The 17,190-nt window shown below is 42.3% G+C and overlaps 1 protein-coding gene across 9 annotated transcripts in view; it reads right to left on the reverse strand.

Annotated features, from left to right (window-relative positions):
- LOC119966057 (heterogeneous nuclear ribonucleoproteins A2/B1-like) overlaps nt 1-17,190 on the reverse strand; it is a 36,301-nt gene that overhangs the window by 12,869 nt on the left and 6,242 nt on the right. For 4 of the 9 annotated variants that reach the window (XM_038797244.1, XM_038797239.1, XM_038797238.1 and 1 more), the window contains 6 exons: nt 16,564-16,774; nt 14,961-15,062; nt 14,610-14,687; nt 14,463-14,525; nt 2,110-2,211; nt 569-764 (listed from right to left, as the gene is read on the reverse strand). In XM_038797244.1, the coding sequence (XP_038653172.1) occupies nt 569-764; nt 2,110-2,211; nt 14,463-14,525; nt 14,610-14,687; nt 14,961-15,062; nt 16,564-16,774 (752 nt within the window). The remainder of the gene's footprint in view (nt 1-568; nt 765-2,109; nt 2,212-14,462; nt 14,526-14,609; nt 14,688-14,960; nt 15,063-16,563; nt 16,775-17,190) is intronic. The other 5 variants (XM_038797246.1, XM_038797245.1, XM_038797241.1 and 2 more) reach the window with 2 other exon arrangements.

A 17,190-nucleotide genomic window follows, 5' to 3' on the forward strand; every position in this document is an offset into this window, starting at 1 on the left:
GGCTGAATTCCAGGGATGAAGTGAATCGATTACTCTTGACAACAGGCAACATGTGAGCAACTGTCATGCAGCCCTAGAAAAATTGAAATGAATGATAAATGGGAAATACCTTATGGCTACACAGTCATATCTAGTGCAAAAATTTTTTGTTGTTGGAGCCAATCATCTCCAATGACGTCCTGGGAGCTGAAGAGTTTCTTAGAGAAGTGTCCAAGGCCCAACTATCTTCAGCTGCTTCCAGATCTTCCTTCCATAATAAGACCAGAAGCGATGTTCCCAAAGTGTTTGGTTCCATTCACAATTCCTCAGAAAATTAAGCAGCCGCTGACCGCAAGAAGCAAGAGCTAAACAACATACATGCTTTGGCTAATAATAGGTGACAAGTGATATGTGCACCAGAAAACAACCAATGCCAATAAGAAAGAATCCATACCCTTGGCATTCAACAGCATGGCTATCTCAGAGTATCTCACCATCAAAACTCTAGGGTTCACCACTGATCAGCCACATAAATACAGTGGTTACAAATCCAGGGCAGAGGCTTGCAATTTTGCAATCAATGACTCACCTCCAGACTCCCAAAGCCTGCCCACCATCTACAAGGTATATGCCATGGGATATTCCACATTTGAATGGATAAGTACAGTTCCAGTCTGCACCATCCAGGCAAAAAACAGCCTTCTTGATTGGCACCCCAGTTGCTATGTGTATAGCATTTATCACCAACTCGCCATGGTTTCTTTGACCATACCTTCCAAATCCACCTAGAAGCACAAGGACAACAGGTGACCACCCTGCAAAGTTCTCCTCACTAATGTCTAGGGACGTGTGCCAAATTTGAGAAAACTGTCCCCACAGACTAATCAAGTGACAACATAGTTATACTCAGAATTATTCCTTTCAACCAATGTCCCAGACACCTCAATCATCCATCCAACATCAAGACAGACCCACCAGAAGTGGTTTGTAGCGAGCACCACCTGCAAGCTCCCCTCAAAGTCACACACCATCCCAACTTGGAAATGGATCAGTTTCGTTATCTTTGCTGGGTCAAAACCTCAGCACATTATTTAACAACACGGAGTATACTAACACACAGACTGCAAAGCAGCAGCTCACCATTTTTTCCAAGATGAATTAGGGACAAAACACACATCCCTCAAACAGATACAACTTTTTTTGTTGTGATTTACTACTGAAATACATCACTGCATCCAAGATCAATTATATACACTGATAAGCAAATCCAGAATACAAGCGCTCTTGCAGAATATTATTAATTTCTCAAACTTTCAGATGCATACTTTTACTTCATTCTGAAAAAATATATATAGTGCTCAGGACTAGTGGTTGCAAATAGTTATTCTTCTTCCTTTTCCATCCCAGCCCCAACTATCTGTAATGAGCTGTCACCAGAGTGCCACCCGATAATCAGACAGAGATTGCAGCAGAATAAATGTCCTTGGAACACCCTCCTGCTTAGAATTTCTGCAGAAAAGCTGTTGGGACATATTTTGGATGGATGGAAGGCATTTGATGGAAGTAAGAAAGTGACTTGCAGTAACTTCAAGTAAACAAGGATCTATTTCAACCAGCATTGCACTAATTTAAATAGTATAAGAATGCGTAAGGGAAGGCAGATAACTTGCAACAGGCCCAAATTTCACACATTCAAACTTTATGGAAGTTCTTAGTGGAACAGCTCAGTTGGTATCTCGATTGTAGGAATCCTTCGATTTTTGTTTGAGTGTATTATTTTTTCTCCTCAATTAAGTTCACTCCAGGCCCGTTCTCATACATCTCATAATTGGCCGCCAAACGAGTAAAAATGATCCAGGGTTAACTCTTGCTTCAACTCGATTCCCTTTCTACACTGTGTCTCCAGCCTCGCTGACAATGCTAAATTTCAGCCACATTTAGGAAGCCACATTACATTTTTGGAATTTGTATTCAACAATAAACAGCAATTACTACACCTCATTACTATCCTGTGCTGAAGGTTCTGCACCACATTGCATGAAACGCCATAGTAATTGTCATAATGTAGCTCCGTTATATCACATTAATTCATTAATTTTTTTTTACATTTCTCAGTAACAAAGTACTCACCACCATAATTTCCACCTCCATCATAGCCCCCACCATGGTTGCCAAATCCACCACTAGGGCTTCCACCAAAGCCTCCACTAAAGCTTGAGCTTCCAAAGTTACCTTAAAACAGAAAACACACATGAAAAGCTCGCCTGATTCAGTCCAATTATCTAAGAATGGTATGGGAACCCAAGTGATACATCAGTCTCAGAGCTAAATCTGTTCATTAAACAAAGTCCCGAAGGAACTCCGGGAAATGGAGATGTTTGAAAGCAGGAATTAAAAAGACAAAGGCACAAATGCATAAAATGTAGCTATTTTACATGTAATTCTGAGATCATAAGAACATAAAGAACTAGGAGCAGGAGTAGGCCATATGGCCCCTTGAGCCTGCTCCGCCATTCAATGAGATCATGGATGATCTTTTGTGGACTCAGCTCCACTTTCCGGCCTGAACACCATAACCCTTAATCCCTTTATTCTTCATTTAGCTGGTAAATTTGTTTGTAAGCTTTACAAAGTTGCAAGTTTGATCAAGCCTGGAAGAGTGACTTGGTGCTCAACAAGTAGATGAAACCATGCATCTGAACGAAGTACAGGTCTTCCAGTTTGACATCTTGCAGATCAGATCACACGTAGAGCATAAGAAATAGGAACAGGCCATTTGTCAAAAGTTTGCTCTGCCATGCAATATCTTGGCCAATCTTCTACTTCAATTACACCATTTGCACTATTACCCACCTCTTGATTCCCTTAGTAACCAAAAATCTATTAAGCGCTGATTTGAATATACTCAATAATTGATCACTACAGCTTTCTAAAGCAAAGTCCCACGGTTTACAATCCTCTAGAACATAGAACAGTACAGTAAGAAGTCTTACAACACCAGGTTAAAGTCCAACAGGTTTGTTTCAAACACGAGCTTTCGGAGCACGGCTCCTTCTTCAGGTGAACGCCGGCATCTCCACATCATAGAACAGTACAGCACAGAACAGGCCCTTCGGCCCTCAATGTTGTGCCGAGCCATGATCACCCTACTCAAACCCACGTATCCACCCTATACCCGTAACCCAACAACCCCCCCTAACCTTACTTTTATTAGGACACTACGGGCAATTTAGCATGTCCAATCCACCTAACCCGCACATCTTTGGACTGTGGGAGGAAACCGGAGCACCCGGAGGAAACCCACGCACACAGGGGGAGGACGTGCAGACTCCACACAGACAGTGACCCAGCCGGGAATCAAACCTGGGACCCTGGAGCTGTGAAGCATTTATGCTAACCACCATGCTACCCTGCTGCTCTCATTGAAGATATTTTTCCTCATCTCAGTCTTAAATGGCCAACGCTTTATTCTAAGACTGTGACCATATGTTCTAAATTCCACAGCCAGTGAAAATTGTTTCTCAGTATCTACCCTCTCAAGTCTCTTAAGAATAATGTGCTTCAGTATTACCACCTCTCAGTCTTTCATACTCTAAAGAATATTGGGCAGAATTCCAGAATGCAGCATATTTTCTTGCTGGCTTCAGAGAATTAGGTGTGGGGGCAATATTCCAGTCAGACCTGCATCTGCAACCTATTAGTAGGATACAAATTATTTCATGCAGGCCAGCAGGTTTCCCGATCCACGATGGTGGGCAGCAGCAGCAAAAGATCCTGCTGAAAATTCACGCTGGCATCAAACCAATAGTTGACTCCTGAAAAGTTTTCCCCCTTGCCCACCAGTGAACCCACTGGAGGTGAACCCGCTGGAAGGGGGCATGGGAGAATTTCACCCATTGTCTTAAAACAATCCTTTATCTCAGGAACCAATCTCAAATCTTTGGTCCATTCTCTCGAAGGCTAAGTACATCCTTCCTTAGGCAGGGAGACCAAAACAATGCAAAGTAATCCAAGTGTGGCCTCACCAAGATCCTGCACAATTTCAGAAAGACTTCTCTAATCTTATATTTCAATTCATTTGTAATAAAGGTCATCACACCTTTTGCTTTCCCAACTATTTGCTTTACCTACACGTTAACTTTCCGAGATTCATGTACAAGAATATACAGACCCCTCTAAATATCTGCATTTCCCAATCTCTCATTTAAAATATCCTCTATTTTACCTGCTAAAATGGCCAACTTCACATTTCCTTATTTTACATTATATCTGCCACATTCTGTCCATTCAATTAACCTATCTAAATCCTTAACAATTTCTTCACAGCTTACTTTTCATGGAATCATAGAATTTACAGTGCAGAAGGAGGCCATTTAGCCCATCAAGTCTGCACCAACCCTTGGAAAGAGCACCCTGCTTCAGCCCACACTTCCACCCTATACCCGTAACCCAACCTAACCTTTTGGACACTAAGGGGCAATTTAGAATGACCAACCTATCTAACCTGCACATCTTTCGACTGTGGGAGGAAACCAGAGCATCAGGAGGTAACACACGCAGTCATGGGGAGAAAGTGCAAACTCCACACAGACAGTCGCCCGAAGCCAGAATCATTGTTAGCAAGTTCGGATATATTACACGCAGTCTCATTTAAGTCACTGCTAGGTTGTAAATTGCACTGATCCTTTAAGCACCCCACTAGTTACAGCTTGCTAACCGAAAAAACTATTCTGTTCTCCGATAACCAATCCTCAACGCACACTAATGTTTTACTACCAATCTCACAAGCTCCAATTTTATGTAATAACGTTGAGGCACTTTGTTGAACATTTCTTGAAAATTCAAACATACTACATCCAGTGGTTTCCCATTATCCATCCTAATACAGGTGGGAAATATATGGCAAATGGTAGAATCCTCAGGAGTATTGACATGCAGGGAGATCTGGCTGTATGTGTCCACAGACCACTGAAAATTGCAACACAGGTGATAAGGTAGTCAATAAGCCATATGGCATGCTTGCCTTCATCGGTCGGGGCATTGATTTGGGAAAACATGCTGCAGCTATACAGAACCTTAGTTAGGCCACACTTGAAATATTGCGTACAATTCTGGTCACCACACTACCAGAAGGATGTGGATGGAGGCTTGGGAGAGGGTACAGAAGAGGTTTATCGGGTTGTTGCCTGGTCTGGAGAATATTAGCTATGAGGAGAGGGTGGATAAACTCGGATTGTTTTCACTGGAACGATGGAGGTTGAGGGCGACCCGATTGTAGTTAACAAAATTATGAGTGGCATGAAGAGTGGAAAATCTGAAGCTTTTTTAAGGGTGGAAAAGTCAATTACTATGGGAGACAGGTTTAAAGTACAACGGGTAAAGTTTAGAGATATGCAAGTTTTTTTTAAACAGAGGGTAGCGAGTGCCTGGAGCTCGCTGCCAGGGGAGGTGGTGGAAGCAGGTACGATAGCAACATTTAAGAGGCATCTTGACAACACATGAATAATAATAATAATTTCTTGTCACAAGTCGGCTTCAATGAAGTTGAAAAGCCCCTAGTCGCCACATCTCCGGCGCCTGTTTGGGGAGGCCGGTACGGGAATTGAACCCGCGCTGCTGATATTGTTCTGCATTTAGCACAGTGGGCTAAACAGCTGGCTTGTAATGCAGAACAATGCCAGCAGCGTGGGTTCAATAGGTGCTGGAATGTGGCGACTAGGAGCTTTTCACAGTAACTTCATTGAAGCCTACTTGTGACAATAAGCAATTATTATTGTTGTAGTCTTAAAATACATTAGAAGACTTGTAAAACATTGCATTTTCATAAATTTGTGTTCACGCTGTTCAACCCATTATGATTTTCTAATTGCCCTGTTATCATGCCCCAATATATCCTATATTTTAGCATTTTTTCCAACAACTAATGCCAGTCTAACTGGCCCACCCTCTTTTTTTAAATTTAGAGTACCCAATTCATTTTTTCAAATTAAAAGAGGCAATTTAGCGTGACCAATCCACCTACCCTGCACATCTTTTGGGTGTGGGGGAAAAACCCACGCAACATGGGGAGAATGTGCAAACTCCACACAGACTCTTTTATTGAAGGGAGGCTACATTAGCTACATTCAAATCTAGAAACCATTCAAGTCTAAAGAATTCTGGAAGATCAAAATCAATGTATTCACTAGCTTTGTCGCTACCCTTTTTACAACCCTTGGATATATAGGCCATCAGTTATGGGGATCTGCCATCTTCTTCTGATTAACTACAGTACTACCTATAATATCCTTAAGATTAATTTTTCCTTAAATCCTTGATTCACCACTATTTCTGGAATGTTTATCTCTTCTACCATGTAGAAATGCTAGTTTAATATAATTTACTAGCTTTCCTTACCAGTTTCAGTATTTAGAATGCATCTATAATGCAAAATAATTTCCCAATGAGCTTCACAGGATCATTATAAAACAAAATACAACAGCAAGTCACACAAGACGTTACGTCAGAAAACAAAAAGCTTGAAGCGATCAGAGTTTTTACGGAGCATTGTAAAGTACTAAAGTGAGGTGGAAAGCAGAAAGGTATCGGGAGGGTAATCCAGGCCATAAGGCCTTGGCAAGTGAAAGTGAAGTCACCAATGGTGGAGTGATTAACATCACCAATACACACGCCAGAATTAGATGAGTGCAGGTATCTCAAGGGTTGTGGGCCTGGAGATTAGATATGGGAAGAGGCGAGACAATGAAGGCATTTGAAAACAAGGATGAGCATTTTAAAATCAAGACACTGCTTGACCAAAAGTCGCCAATGTAAGTCAGCAAACACAGGTGATATGTGAATGCAAATTGGTACAAGTTAAGACATGTCAACAGTTTCAGCTGATGTCGATTTTATGGTAGGTAGAATGCAAGAGATCCAGCATGAGTGTATTGGAACAGTTAATTCTAGAAGCACGCGAGCTGAAATAGATCCCCCCCAGGACGAGGGTCTCTCTTCCCCCCCCCCCATCCAGGACGAGGGTCTCCCCCCCCCCCCATCCAGGACGAGGGTCTCCCCCCCCCCACAAAAGGACGAGGGTCCCCCCCCTCCCCCCCCCAGGACGAGGGTCTCTTCTCTTCCCCTCCCCCCACGGCGAGGGTCTTCTCCTTCCCCCCCCCCCCCCCCCCCCCAGGGCGAAGGTGTCCAGTGGCACAGTGCAGCCTGGTATTCAGCTGATGATTCATTAATCATTTCCAAACTCTCTCATAGTCATAATATTTGTTTCCTTGTTGTTTCTTCATTGCGGACTGTAGTGCAATGGTTTAATCTTCGTGGCGCTAATGCTATTTGAAGGAACAAGGGAGAATGTCAACGAGCCTGACTGAGGATCAGAAGCGACAGATTGAAGAAAATCGACTGAAGGCAGTGGCCAGGCGAGCGGAGAGGTTAGCGTTACAGCGGCAGCAAGCACTCACTCCCGGGAACTCTGCATCCCAATTCAATCACCACAATGGATTGCGGTTCCCTCCAACTCACAGTCACCGTGGACCGGTGCAGCAAAGTGAACGTGTTGGTCAGCAGAAGGCTGCTCTTGACACTGCTACTGAAAGCCGACTTCCTCTGGACAATGGGAACACCCAAGCCACCACCTGTTCAGCACAAACTCTCTCCAATGCCAATGGCATTCCACCCATTCTAACTGAAGAAATGAACATGCTGCCATTTTACAGATCTGAGCGGGAACCTCGGCCTTGTACAAACCCGGTGATTCCTGGGAATATCGCTAGCCAATCATGGAAAAGCCATTCCAGTGCAGCTGGAAGCCCAGTCAGTAACTGGAGGAATAATTCCTCAGGTAGCTGTGTGAAGCACTCTGAGGGCCGCTTCCAGGTGGAGATTGGATACAATGCAGAACTGCTGTCGGTCTTTAAAACCATCCCAAGTAGGAATTTTGATATGGCCACCAAGATGTGGAACTTCAGTTTGGACGATTACAGCAACTTAATGGAGCAGGTGAAGCATGTTCCTGGAGCTGCATTAAAGCCTCTGAGTGGAATGCCAGATCCAGAGATGGTCAGTGCCACCAGTTCATCGCCAAAAGCTAAGAGAAAAACCAATTCAACACTGACTGTAAACCAACTGATGATGTTGGGAAGGAACTGGAAGAAGCCGGGTGCAGTGATACAGGGGCGATTTGGACTCCTCTCGAGGTCCCGTTGTGAGGTAGAGATTGGTTATCATGAAGAGGTTCTGAAAGTCTTCAAACAGGCGGAATCCAGGTATTACAATATGAAAACGAGAAAGTGGAGTTTCCTGTTGGAGGATTACAGAGAGCTGTGCTTTCAGCCAACGGCTGCCTTCTCTAGAGACAGAGGCTATTGATGTGGTGCTGACAGGGAAAGATCGATTTTCATCCTCCAACGTCAGTATCATCAGGTGGAGAGACACTTCCAGGTCATCATCGTCGATGAATCTCATTTTCTGAAGAACATGAAGACTGCCCGATGTAAAGCTGCTCGTCCCTTCCTCCAGGCTGCAAAGAGACTTATTCTTCTGTCTGGAACGCCGGCCATGTCCAGACCAGCTGAGCTGTACAGTCAGATCACCTTGCTCCAGCCAAACTCTTCTCCAACTTCCATGAATTTGGGCTGCGTTACTGTGCTGCAAAACAGTTTCCCTGGGGATGGGATTATTCGGGATCTTCCAACCTGCTGGAACTCCGCCTCCTGCTTCTGGAGTCACCGATGATTAGACGGCTGAAATCGGATGTTCTGTCGCAGCTGCCAGCCAAACGGCGTAAGGTGGTGCTTGTCGAGCCAGAGGCTGTGAGTGTGAAGGCCAGAGCAGCATTGGAAGCAGCAGCCAAAGAGATGACCAAAGACCACAAAACAAAACGAGAAAAGGAGGCTTTGCTGCTTTTCTACAATCGCACAGCGGAGGCCAAAGTCCGATGAATAATAGAGTATGTGAGTGACCTGCTGGAGAGTGGCCGGGACAAGTTCCTGGTGTTTGGGCATCATCGGCTGGTTCTGGACGCATTGTGTGCAACTCTGAGAGACAAAGGAGTTGCATTTATCCGTATTGACGGCTCCACTTCCTCCTCTCATCGTCAGTCTTTGTGTGACCGTTTCCAGTTTGCTGAAACACGCTGTGTAGCGGTGTTGTCCATCACTGCCGCCAACATGGGCTTGACCCTCTCCTCCGCTGATCTCGTGGTTATGGCTGAGCTATTCTGGAATCCTGGTATCCTCTTTCAGGCTGAAGATAGAGTTCATCGCATCGGCCAGACAAACTGTGTGGATATTCATTACTTGGTGGCCAGAGGCACTGCGGATTATCATCTCTGGCCCATAATTCAGGAAAAGGTGAAGTTTCTTGGACAGGCCGGTCTGTCAGAAAACAACTTTTCAGAGACTGAAACCACAAGTTATTTTCACCAGGGCCCAAGGCAGGCCAAAATGGTTGACTTTTTCCAAACAGCATTTTCTGATGCTGAAGGCGCAGATGATGAAGCTCTTCTGCTTGCATCAGCTGATGATGTCTGCCTTAATTCTCAGCTGAGCACTGGCTCCGACACTGGGAATGGCTCCGACATGGGAATGCCCAACAAACTGACAATTCAGAGAGTCCCCTTAAAAGGAGACGCATTGAGGAGTATTTTAGATCTTTGTGAACCAGTACAATTTGCAAATAAAAATAGAAAAATGTCAAAAAAAAAGATAACAAAGTTAGGCAATATTACAGAGGTGATAATAAACAGTGCAATGATGGATCATTACATGGTTGGAAGCTGACTGAGGCTAAATGTGACACCAAGGTTACAAACAGGCTGGCTGAACCTCAAGACGACCACCAAAAAAATGTAATTGGTAGGTAGGGACCTGAGATTGGAGTGGGAACTGAAACAAGGGCTTTTAGTCTTCCCAATATTTAATTAGAGGAAAGTTCTGCTCATGCAGTAAAGAATGTAAGATAAACAGTCTATTTAGCAAGAGAGGAGCCAAGAGAGGTGATGGGGAGATAGAGTTGGGTGTCATCAGCGTACATGCAAATAAATAAATAAATATTCTTTATTGTCACAAATAGGCTTACATTAATGCTGCAATTAAGTTACTGCGAAAATCCCCTAGTCACCACATGCCGGCACATGTTCGGGTACACAGACGGAGAATTCAGAATGTCCAATTCACTTACCAGCACGTCTTTCGGGACTTGTGGGAGGAAACCGGAGTACCCGGAGGAACCCACGCAGACACGGGGAGAACATGCAGACTCCACACAGACAGTGGCCCAAGCAGGAATCAAACCCAGGACTCTGGCGCTGTGAAGCAACAGACGTAACCACTGTGCGACCATGCTGTCCAAAATTAACGCCGTGCTTTTTGGATGCCATTGTCATGGGGCAACATACTGTGAGAAAACAGCAGTCTCTTGGTCATACTTGCTGAATTTTATAATCTTGATCCTCAGGCGTACTGTTCTTGGCAATTTTATAAATCTCTTCTTCTAATCTAATACTGTACTTAGTTTCTCTAGTTAACCATATTTGTACTTTTCCTTTGGACTTTCAAATCAGCAAAAGCCTATCACTATTACTCAACTGGAAACTTCTTTCCAAATTCAAGTCATGGAACATAATTCAAAATTGTAAAAAACCTGCATCACAAAACCACAAAGTGCATAAACTGAAGTTTCCAAATATCCTTTTGTGAAGTGCAATATCATATAGTCTCAATTCAATCTGAACAGAACATGGAAGATTATGAGAATCTATTCCACCACTTATTTGCAAAGAATATCATTACTCTTCAAATATTCCTAACCAAGTCAAAATGGTTAAGCAATTCAATTAGGGTAGGACAGTGGCTCACTGGTTAGCACTGCTGCCTCATGGTGCCGATAACCAGAGTTCGATTCCGGTCCCGGGTCACTGTGGAATTTCCACATTCTCCCCTTGTCTGTGTCGGTCTCACTCCAACAACCCAAAAATATGTGCAGGGTAGGTGAATTGGCCACGCTAAATTGCCCCTTAAATTGTAAAAAAGAATTGCGTGCTCTAAATTTATTTTAAAAAGCAACTCAACTAAAGATTGCCTATACCAACGGTTATCTTCAGTTTTTACTTATTTATGCATATTTTAGGTCCTGGTGTTGTTACTTCGACATTAACTTCACTTTTTTAAAAATAAATTTAATGAACCCAATTCATTTTTTTAAATTTAGTGTGGCCAATCAACCTAGCCTGCACATTTTTGCGTTGTGGGGGCAAAACCCACGCAAACACGGGGAGAATGTGCAAACTCCACACGGACAGTGACCCAGTGCCAGGATTGAACCTGGGACCTAGGCACCGTGAGGCTGCAAGGCTAAATCACTGTGCCACCGTGCTGCCCAACTGTTCTTCACTTCTGCCTGATATTAAGTAACCCCTTGATGGCTAAGTACATTTATCCTCAGAATGACCTTGCATACCCAAAAGGTCTTCAGGCTCTGCCAATCGGGAGTTGGAAGTAATTGAGCATCAAAGGTGACACGGTGGCACAGTGCTTAGCACTGCTGCCTCATGGCACTGAAGACCCGGGTGCGATCCCGGCCCCAGATCACTGTCCGTGTAGAGTTTGCACGTTCTCCACATGTCTGGGTGGGTCGCACCCCCACAACCCAAAGATGTGCAGGGTAGGTGACTTGACCATGCTAAATTGTCTCTTAATTGGGAAAAAAAAAATTGGGTACTCAAAAATCATTTTAAAAAGTCTTTCTGCAGGGACTGTGAAAGTACAAGTTTACTACATCAGAGGCAGCCATTTAGCCCACCATGTTAGATTTTTTTCTGCGGCAATCATGATTAATCAATATTCTATTTCTATATTTTCCTCTATTGGTTATCTAATTCTCCCTTTAAAATGCAATAGAAACATGGTAAAAATAGATGGTCATTCTGCCCTTCGTTATCATGACAAATCTTCCAACTCAATTGCCTAATTCAGAGCGGCCAACCTTTCCCAACAGAAATCATTATTCCAGATACCAAAAATCAGTATTTTGGCAGTAAAATCTGGATTTACATTTCAACGGGAAAATGCCCACCAATCTGAAGTGTAGCGTTACACCTTTATTGCACAAATCTAAAACACAAATGGAAAATGTAAATCCAATGCTTCATACATGTACATCATCATGAGTGTTTTCAAATTAAGTTTCAAACATTCAGTAAATCCAAGAACAAATAATGTGAACAAAACATTTGCCTTTTTACATGAACTTCAAAATTGTCCTGAATGCTTAACTTAATTGAAGGTAAAAGAGCACAAAGAAAAGAATGACCACAAAAAGTAGAAAGCAGAAGATATGGTTAAATAGATGCATGATGATTCAGGTTTACTTTTTCAGCATTTTGTTTCATGCTCATAGCAAAAAGCGCAGTTGCCATAAGTAAAACAAAAAGGGATTTATGAACTGAATCCTGCTGAAACTTAATAACGTGCAATGTATTTTCAGCTGCACTCCATCAGTATTGAAAGTAGAATTAAAATTTCAGATTAATGACCTTTCAACAATTCTGAAATGTTAACTCTGCTTCTCTCCTCATTGATGCTGCCTGACCCAAGTATTTCCAGCACTTTTTCTTTAAATAGAAAGATCAGTGATAGAGCTAGTGTTGAGTCAACTTACTGTAGTCCACCCTCCCTCGACGTGATTTTTAAAATCCCAATAAAATCCAGGTACTTCGATGTCTCAGCTGTTAGTGTGTGTGGTGGAGGGAGGGGGCGGGGCCTCAGTGTGGGGCCTTGATGCCAAGGAAACTAAATAATGCATTTTGGGATGCTGCATGCAAATCAACTGATTGCCTTTGCGTATTTCAATGAGAAAAAGCGTACTCTAGTATTCAAATAGATTTTCCATATATCTTTGGGGTTAATATATGTGACTAGCTGGGGTCCTAGCACCAATCCCTGTGGTACCCCATTAGTCACTGCCTGCCAATTTGAAAAGACCCGTTAATTTCTACTCTTTGGTTCCTGTCTGCCAGTTTTCTATCCATCTCAATACACTATCCCCAATCCCATGCGCTTTAATGATCTCTCAGCCTTGCTCACTATGTGTGATAAAATTCCATGGTCCGACAATCTTAAGAGTAAAGCATGTTCTCCCAATATTGCTCCACCCTCAAGTGAGAAGATGCCCTCTTGTCAGTAATACTTATTAAACGGTCTTACCTTATCATGATAAGGATATTTTAGGAACTTGGGTCCAGAAATGGGGTCCAAAATGTAGCAGGCAATTTGTGGGTTAAACGGACTGATAAAAAAGACTGCTAGCAACAGACTCAGAGGGATACGCCCACAGCCTGAGTTACCTTGTCCCATTCATACATAATCTCGTTGCCAGTATACCCTGGTTCAGCCTGGACAATCTACTGAAGATCCATTGTAATTCAGGGCAACCTTGTTTGATAAGCCTTTATATCATTAGAGTCTAATGACTCATTTGTCCGTGAATGACAAGTTAGTTGCATATTAATGGGATAGCTCTGGTCTTTTGGGTAAATGGGAATAAACAATCAAGCAGTCCAAATGACAGTTGATAAGTTCTCGTCTGGACATCCCAGAGGAGGACCTTTGTTTTAAGAACTGGACGGAGCTTAGAGAGAGAGAGACAGAGCGAGAAAGAATCAGAATAAATTTAGAACAGGCAGAGGAAGAAGGATGTAAGCAGCCACCGAGGAGGTAAAGAAAAAAAGTTACAATGAGGCGGCTTTGGAAAAAGGTTTGGAACGAATGTCCCTAACAGAAGATAGATTGCTTCCTAAATGCAAGTGTTGCCTTTGCCTGTATGTGTAAGTAGAACGAGAGCTGGATTTTCATGAAAACTGGTGTTTGATGGGAATTACTGTCAAGGTTAAAAAACTAAACCTGTCAGTGCATGAGTTGAAGTTTAAGAGTTTAAATATTGTATATTTTCTTTTGTTTTAATAAAGCTTATTTATAAAGTAACCACGCCCTATTTATTGTTTAACACTCCCAGAACAAATCGATCTATCTGCACCATCTTGAAACTTAGCAAGGTTAGGCATCTGGTTCAATCTCTTAGCTATTGTTGAGGGCTGCCAGGCGTCTATAACACCTTATTCAGGTGTCCTTAAGTTTTCCTTTCTTTATCATCCTGATGGAACTAGTTTAACATTTTATATAGGGCTCCCAAAACTGCACAAAGTGCTTCAATCCAGACTGAAGATTTGCATAAATTTACTACTTCTTCACTCTATTTGCCTTGAACAAAATGTGAAATTCCATCAGCCATTATGGCTACTCCCCAAACATGCATTTTCAGAAAATGTACCTGAATTCCAAGGTACCTGATTCACTTTGGGAGCTTTGGACCAATTAAGGAGAAATCTATGGTACTATTAACCAGAAATTAACAACTTCAGAGAAGGTTGGGGGAAGAGAGATAATTGGAAGAGAAACAATGCAAGAGTAAAAACAGTTTTTAAAAAAACGTACCGCCTCCACCATAACCATTGAAACCAGGACCATCACCAAAACCACGACCACCCCCATATCCATCTGCAACAGAAAAAGATTGTTTAACTATCATTAAAAAAAAAATGAATTTAGTTAAATTTAGCCAGTAAAATGTCCATAGCTTACTAGGGCTGCTGCCAAAGTTTCCTGCACGTCCCAAAGGAAAATTGCCACTTGAACGAGAGTCTCCTCTAAAGCCACCACCTGTCATTAACAATAGTGAAGCGTTCAAATTGGAAGTAATGTTACTGAGAGGAGTCTTCATGAAATTAGGAAAGGTTATACTTTATCAGAACATTCTGAATCATGATCTTAGTGCATACAAGTATTATCACAACTACATTTCGGATCAAACCAGCATCTTTTGAAATTTCACAATTTTAAGCAATTTTCAGGTGAAAGATTTTTTTAAGTTTAGTACAAAATCGTTAAGAAATGTTATGGTCCAAAATATCTTGACTTGTTTATATTACATACCTCCACGTCCTGACCTGTTACTTTGTGCATCCATTATTTCTTGACGAGACAAAGCTTTTCTTACTTCTGCATTGTGTCCATTAACATAATGATACTTTTGAACTGGAACAAAATTCATAACAGTAGTAACACGCTGAAGCAACAAATAAATTGTACAGCTCCAAATATTGACCCAATAGATGTTCACAAATAAAAACGGATTATACAAAACCTCAAGCATTGTGGAATATTAAAATTGTCAGTTTAGAGCTATTTAGAGCTCTCCTGTACATTCTAATTTCAGCAGATATGTATCACAATCTGGAGTGAGTCACATCTGAAGAGCACATGTGGGGAACAACAGGGTAGATCAAAGAAACTATTTCCACTGGTTGGGAGATTTTAAAACTGGGCTCCATAGTCTAGAAATCCGACCTAGATCCGTCACCAGACATGTTAGGAAGTACTTCTTCACACAAACAGTGGTAGAAACTTGGAACTCTCTCCTAGAAACAGCAGTCAAAGCTAGAATAGTTGTTAATTTTAAATCTGAAATCCATTTTTGTTCAGCAAAGATACTTAGGGCTGTTAATGATCTCAATAAATGGCAGAATGGGATCAAGGGGCTGAATGGCCTATTCCTGTTCCTATGCGACATCTGTTGTGCTCAGTGTCAATCAATTTGGGCAGCACGTTAGCACAAGTGAATAGCACGGTGGCTTCACAGCGCCAGGGTCCCAGGTTCGATTCCCCGCTGGGCCACTGTCTGTGCGGAGTCTGCACTTTCTCCCCGTGTCTGCGTGGGTTTCCTCCGGGTGCTCCGGTTTCCTCCCACAGTCCAAAGACATGCAGGTTAGGTGGATTGGCCATGATAAATTGCCCTTAGTGACCAAAATAAAAGGTTAGCAGGAGTTATTGGGTTACGGGGATATGGTGGAAGTGAGAGTTTAAGTGCGTTGGTGCCGACTCGATGGGCCGAATGGCCTCTTTCTGCACTGTATGTTCTATCTATCTATCCATCAAAATATCAAGTTTGAAGTTCACGTTTCACATTTAAATCCCTTCAAGGTCTTAACTCCCGTGTTCCTCAAACCTTCTGGGAATTCCTCATTTATTTTGCCCTACCATGGTAATATCTTCAGCCATCTAGGCCCCAGGTTCTAGAATTCTCTCCATAAAATACTCCACTTCTTCCTCCTCTTCATGGCCTCCTTAGTACCTGCCTTACTGACCAGACTTTTAATTGCGTCTCTGAATATTGCCGGCTTTACACAAATTACTTTGTCTAATTACACTTCTGTGACATACCTTGCGATGCTTTTTCTATGTAAAAGTGCTATAAATACAAGGTGTGGCTGTTTCAGACCAAACAATGTTTTCCTAATCTCCAATTACTTTGTGCAGAAAGAAAACCTTCTGGATTCTTTCAACTATATATGTGTATATGTGGGCATCAGCAAACACCTCACTGCAAGGTGAAACAACGACAAGGAAATCTACCTAGAGCTCATTACAGATAAAAAGATTTCACAGTGGTTTCCCACTATATAGAAAAAACATAGACAATGCTATTTTTGCAGAAACCGCTAAACGACTACAGGCCCTGGTTATGGAAGCTACTTACGGACTACTTTGTCAACAGGATCATGGTCATCAAAAGATACAAATGCAAAACCCCTCTTTTTCCCACTTTGGCGGTCTGTTATTACTTCAATGGTTTCAATTTTTCCGTAGTTCTTAAAGTACGCTCTAAGGTGATGTTCATCAGTGTCATCTTTTATTCCACCAACAAAAAGTTTCTTCACAGTCAGGTGAGCACCTGGTTTCCCAGATTCCTAAAAATCGGGGACAGAAACTGTCAATTTTATTCTCAATATTAATTTAAATTAACACATTTTGGGGCATCAATGTATGCCTGGTTCCGGAAAAGCCAAAATTATTATTTTTGTTATTTTTATAAAGAGTACCCAATTCTATTTTTTCTCTAATTAAGGGGCAATTTAGTTTGGCCAATCCACCTAGCCTGAACATCTTTGGGTTGCGGGGGTGAGACCCACACAAATACAGAGAGAATGTGCAAACTCCACAGTGTCCCAGGGCCGGGGTCGAACCTGGATCCTCAGCGCCGTGAGGCAGCAGTACTAATTAATGAGTTCACACCCACATTAGATAATTACACATTCCTGTTAATCAATTCAAAGGGGAGCAGGTGGTTTAGTGCTAATCTCACTGGACTAGTAATCCAGAGGCT

The sequence above is a fragment of the Scyliorhinus canicula genome, chromosome 5 (genome assembly GCF_902713615.1).
Source record: "Scyliorhinus canicula chromosome 5, sScyCan1.1, whole genome shotgun sequence".
In the NCBI taxonomy this organism is placed as follows: Eukaryota; Metazoa; Chordata; class Chondrichthyes; order Carcharhiniformes; family Scyliorhinidae; genus Scyliorhinus; species Scyliorhinus canicula.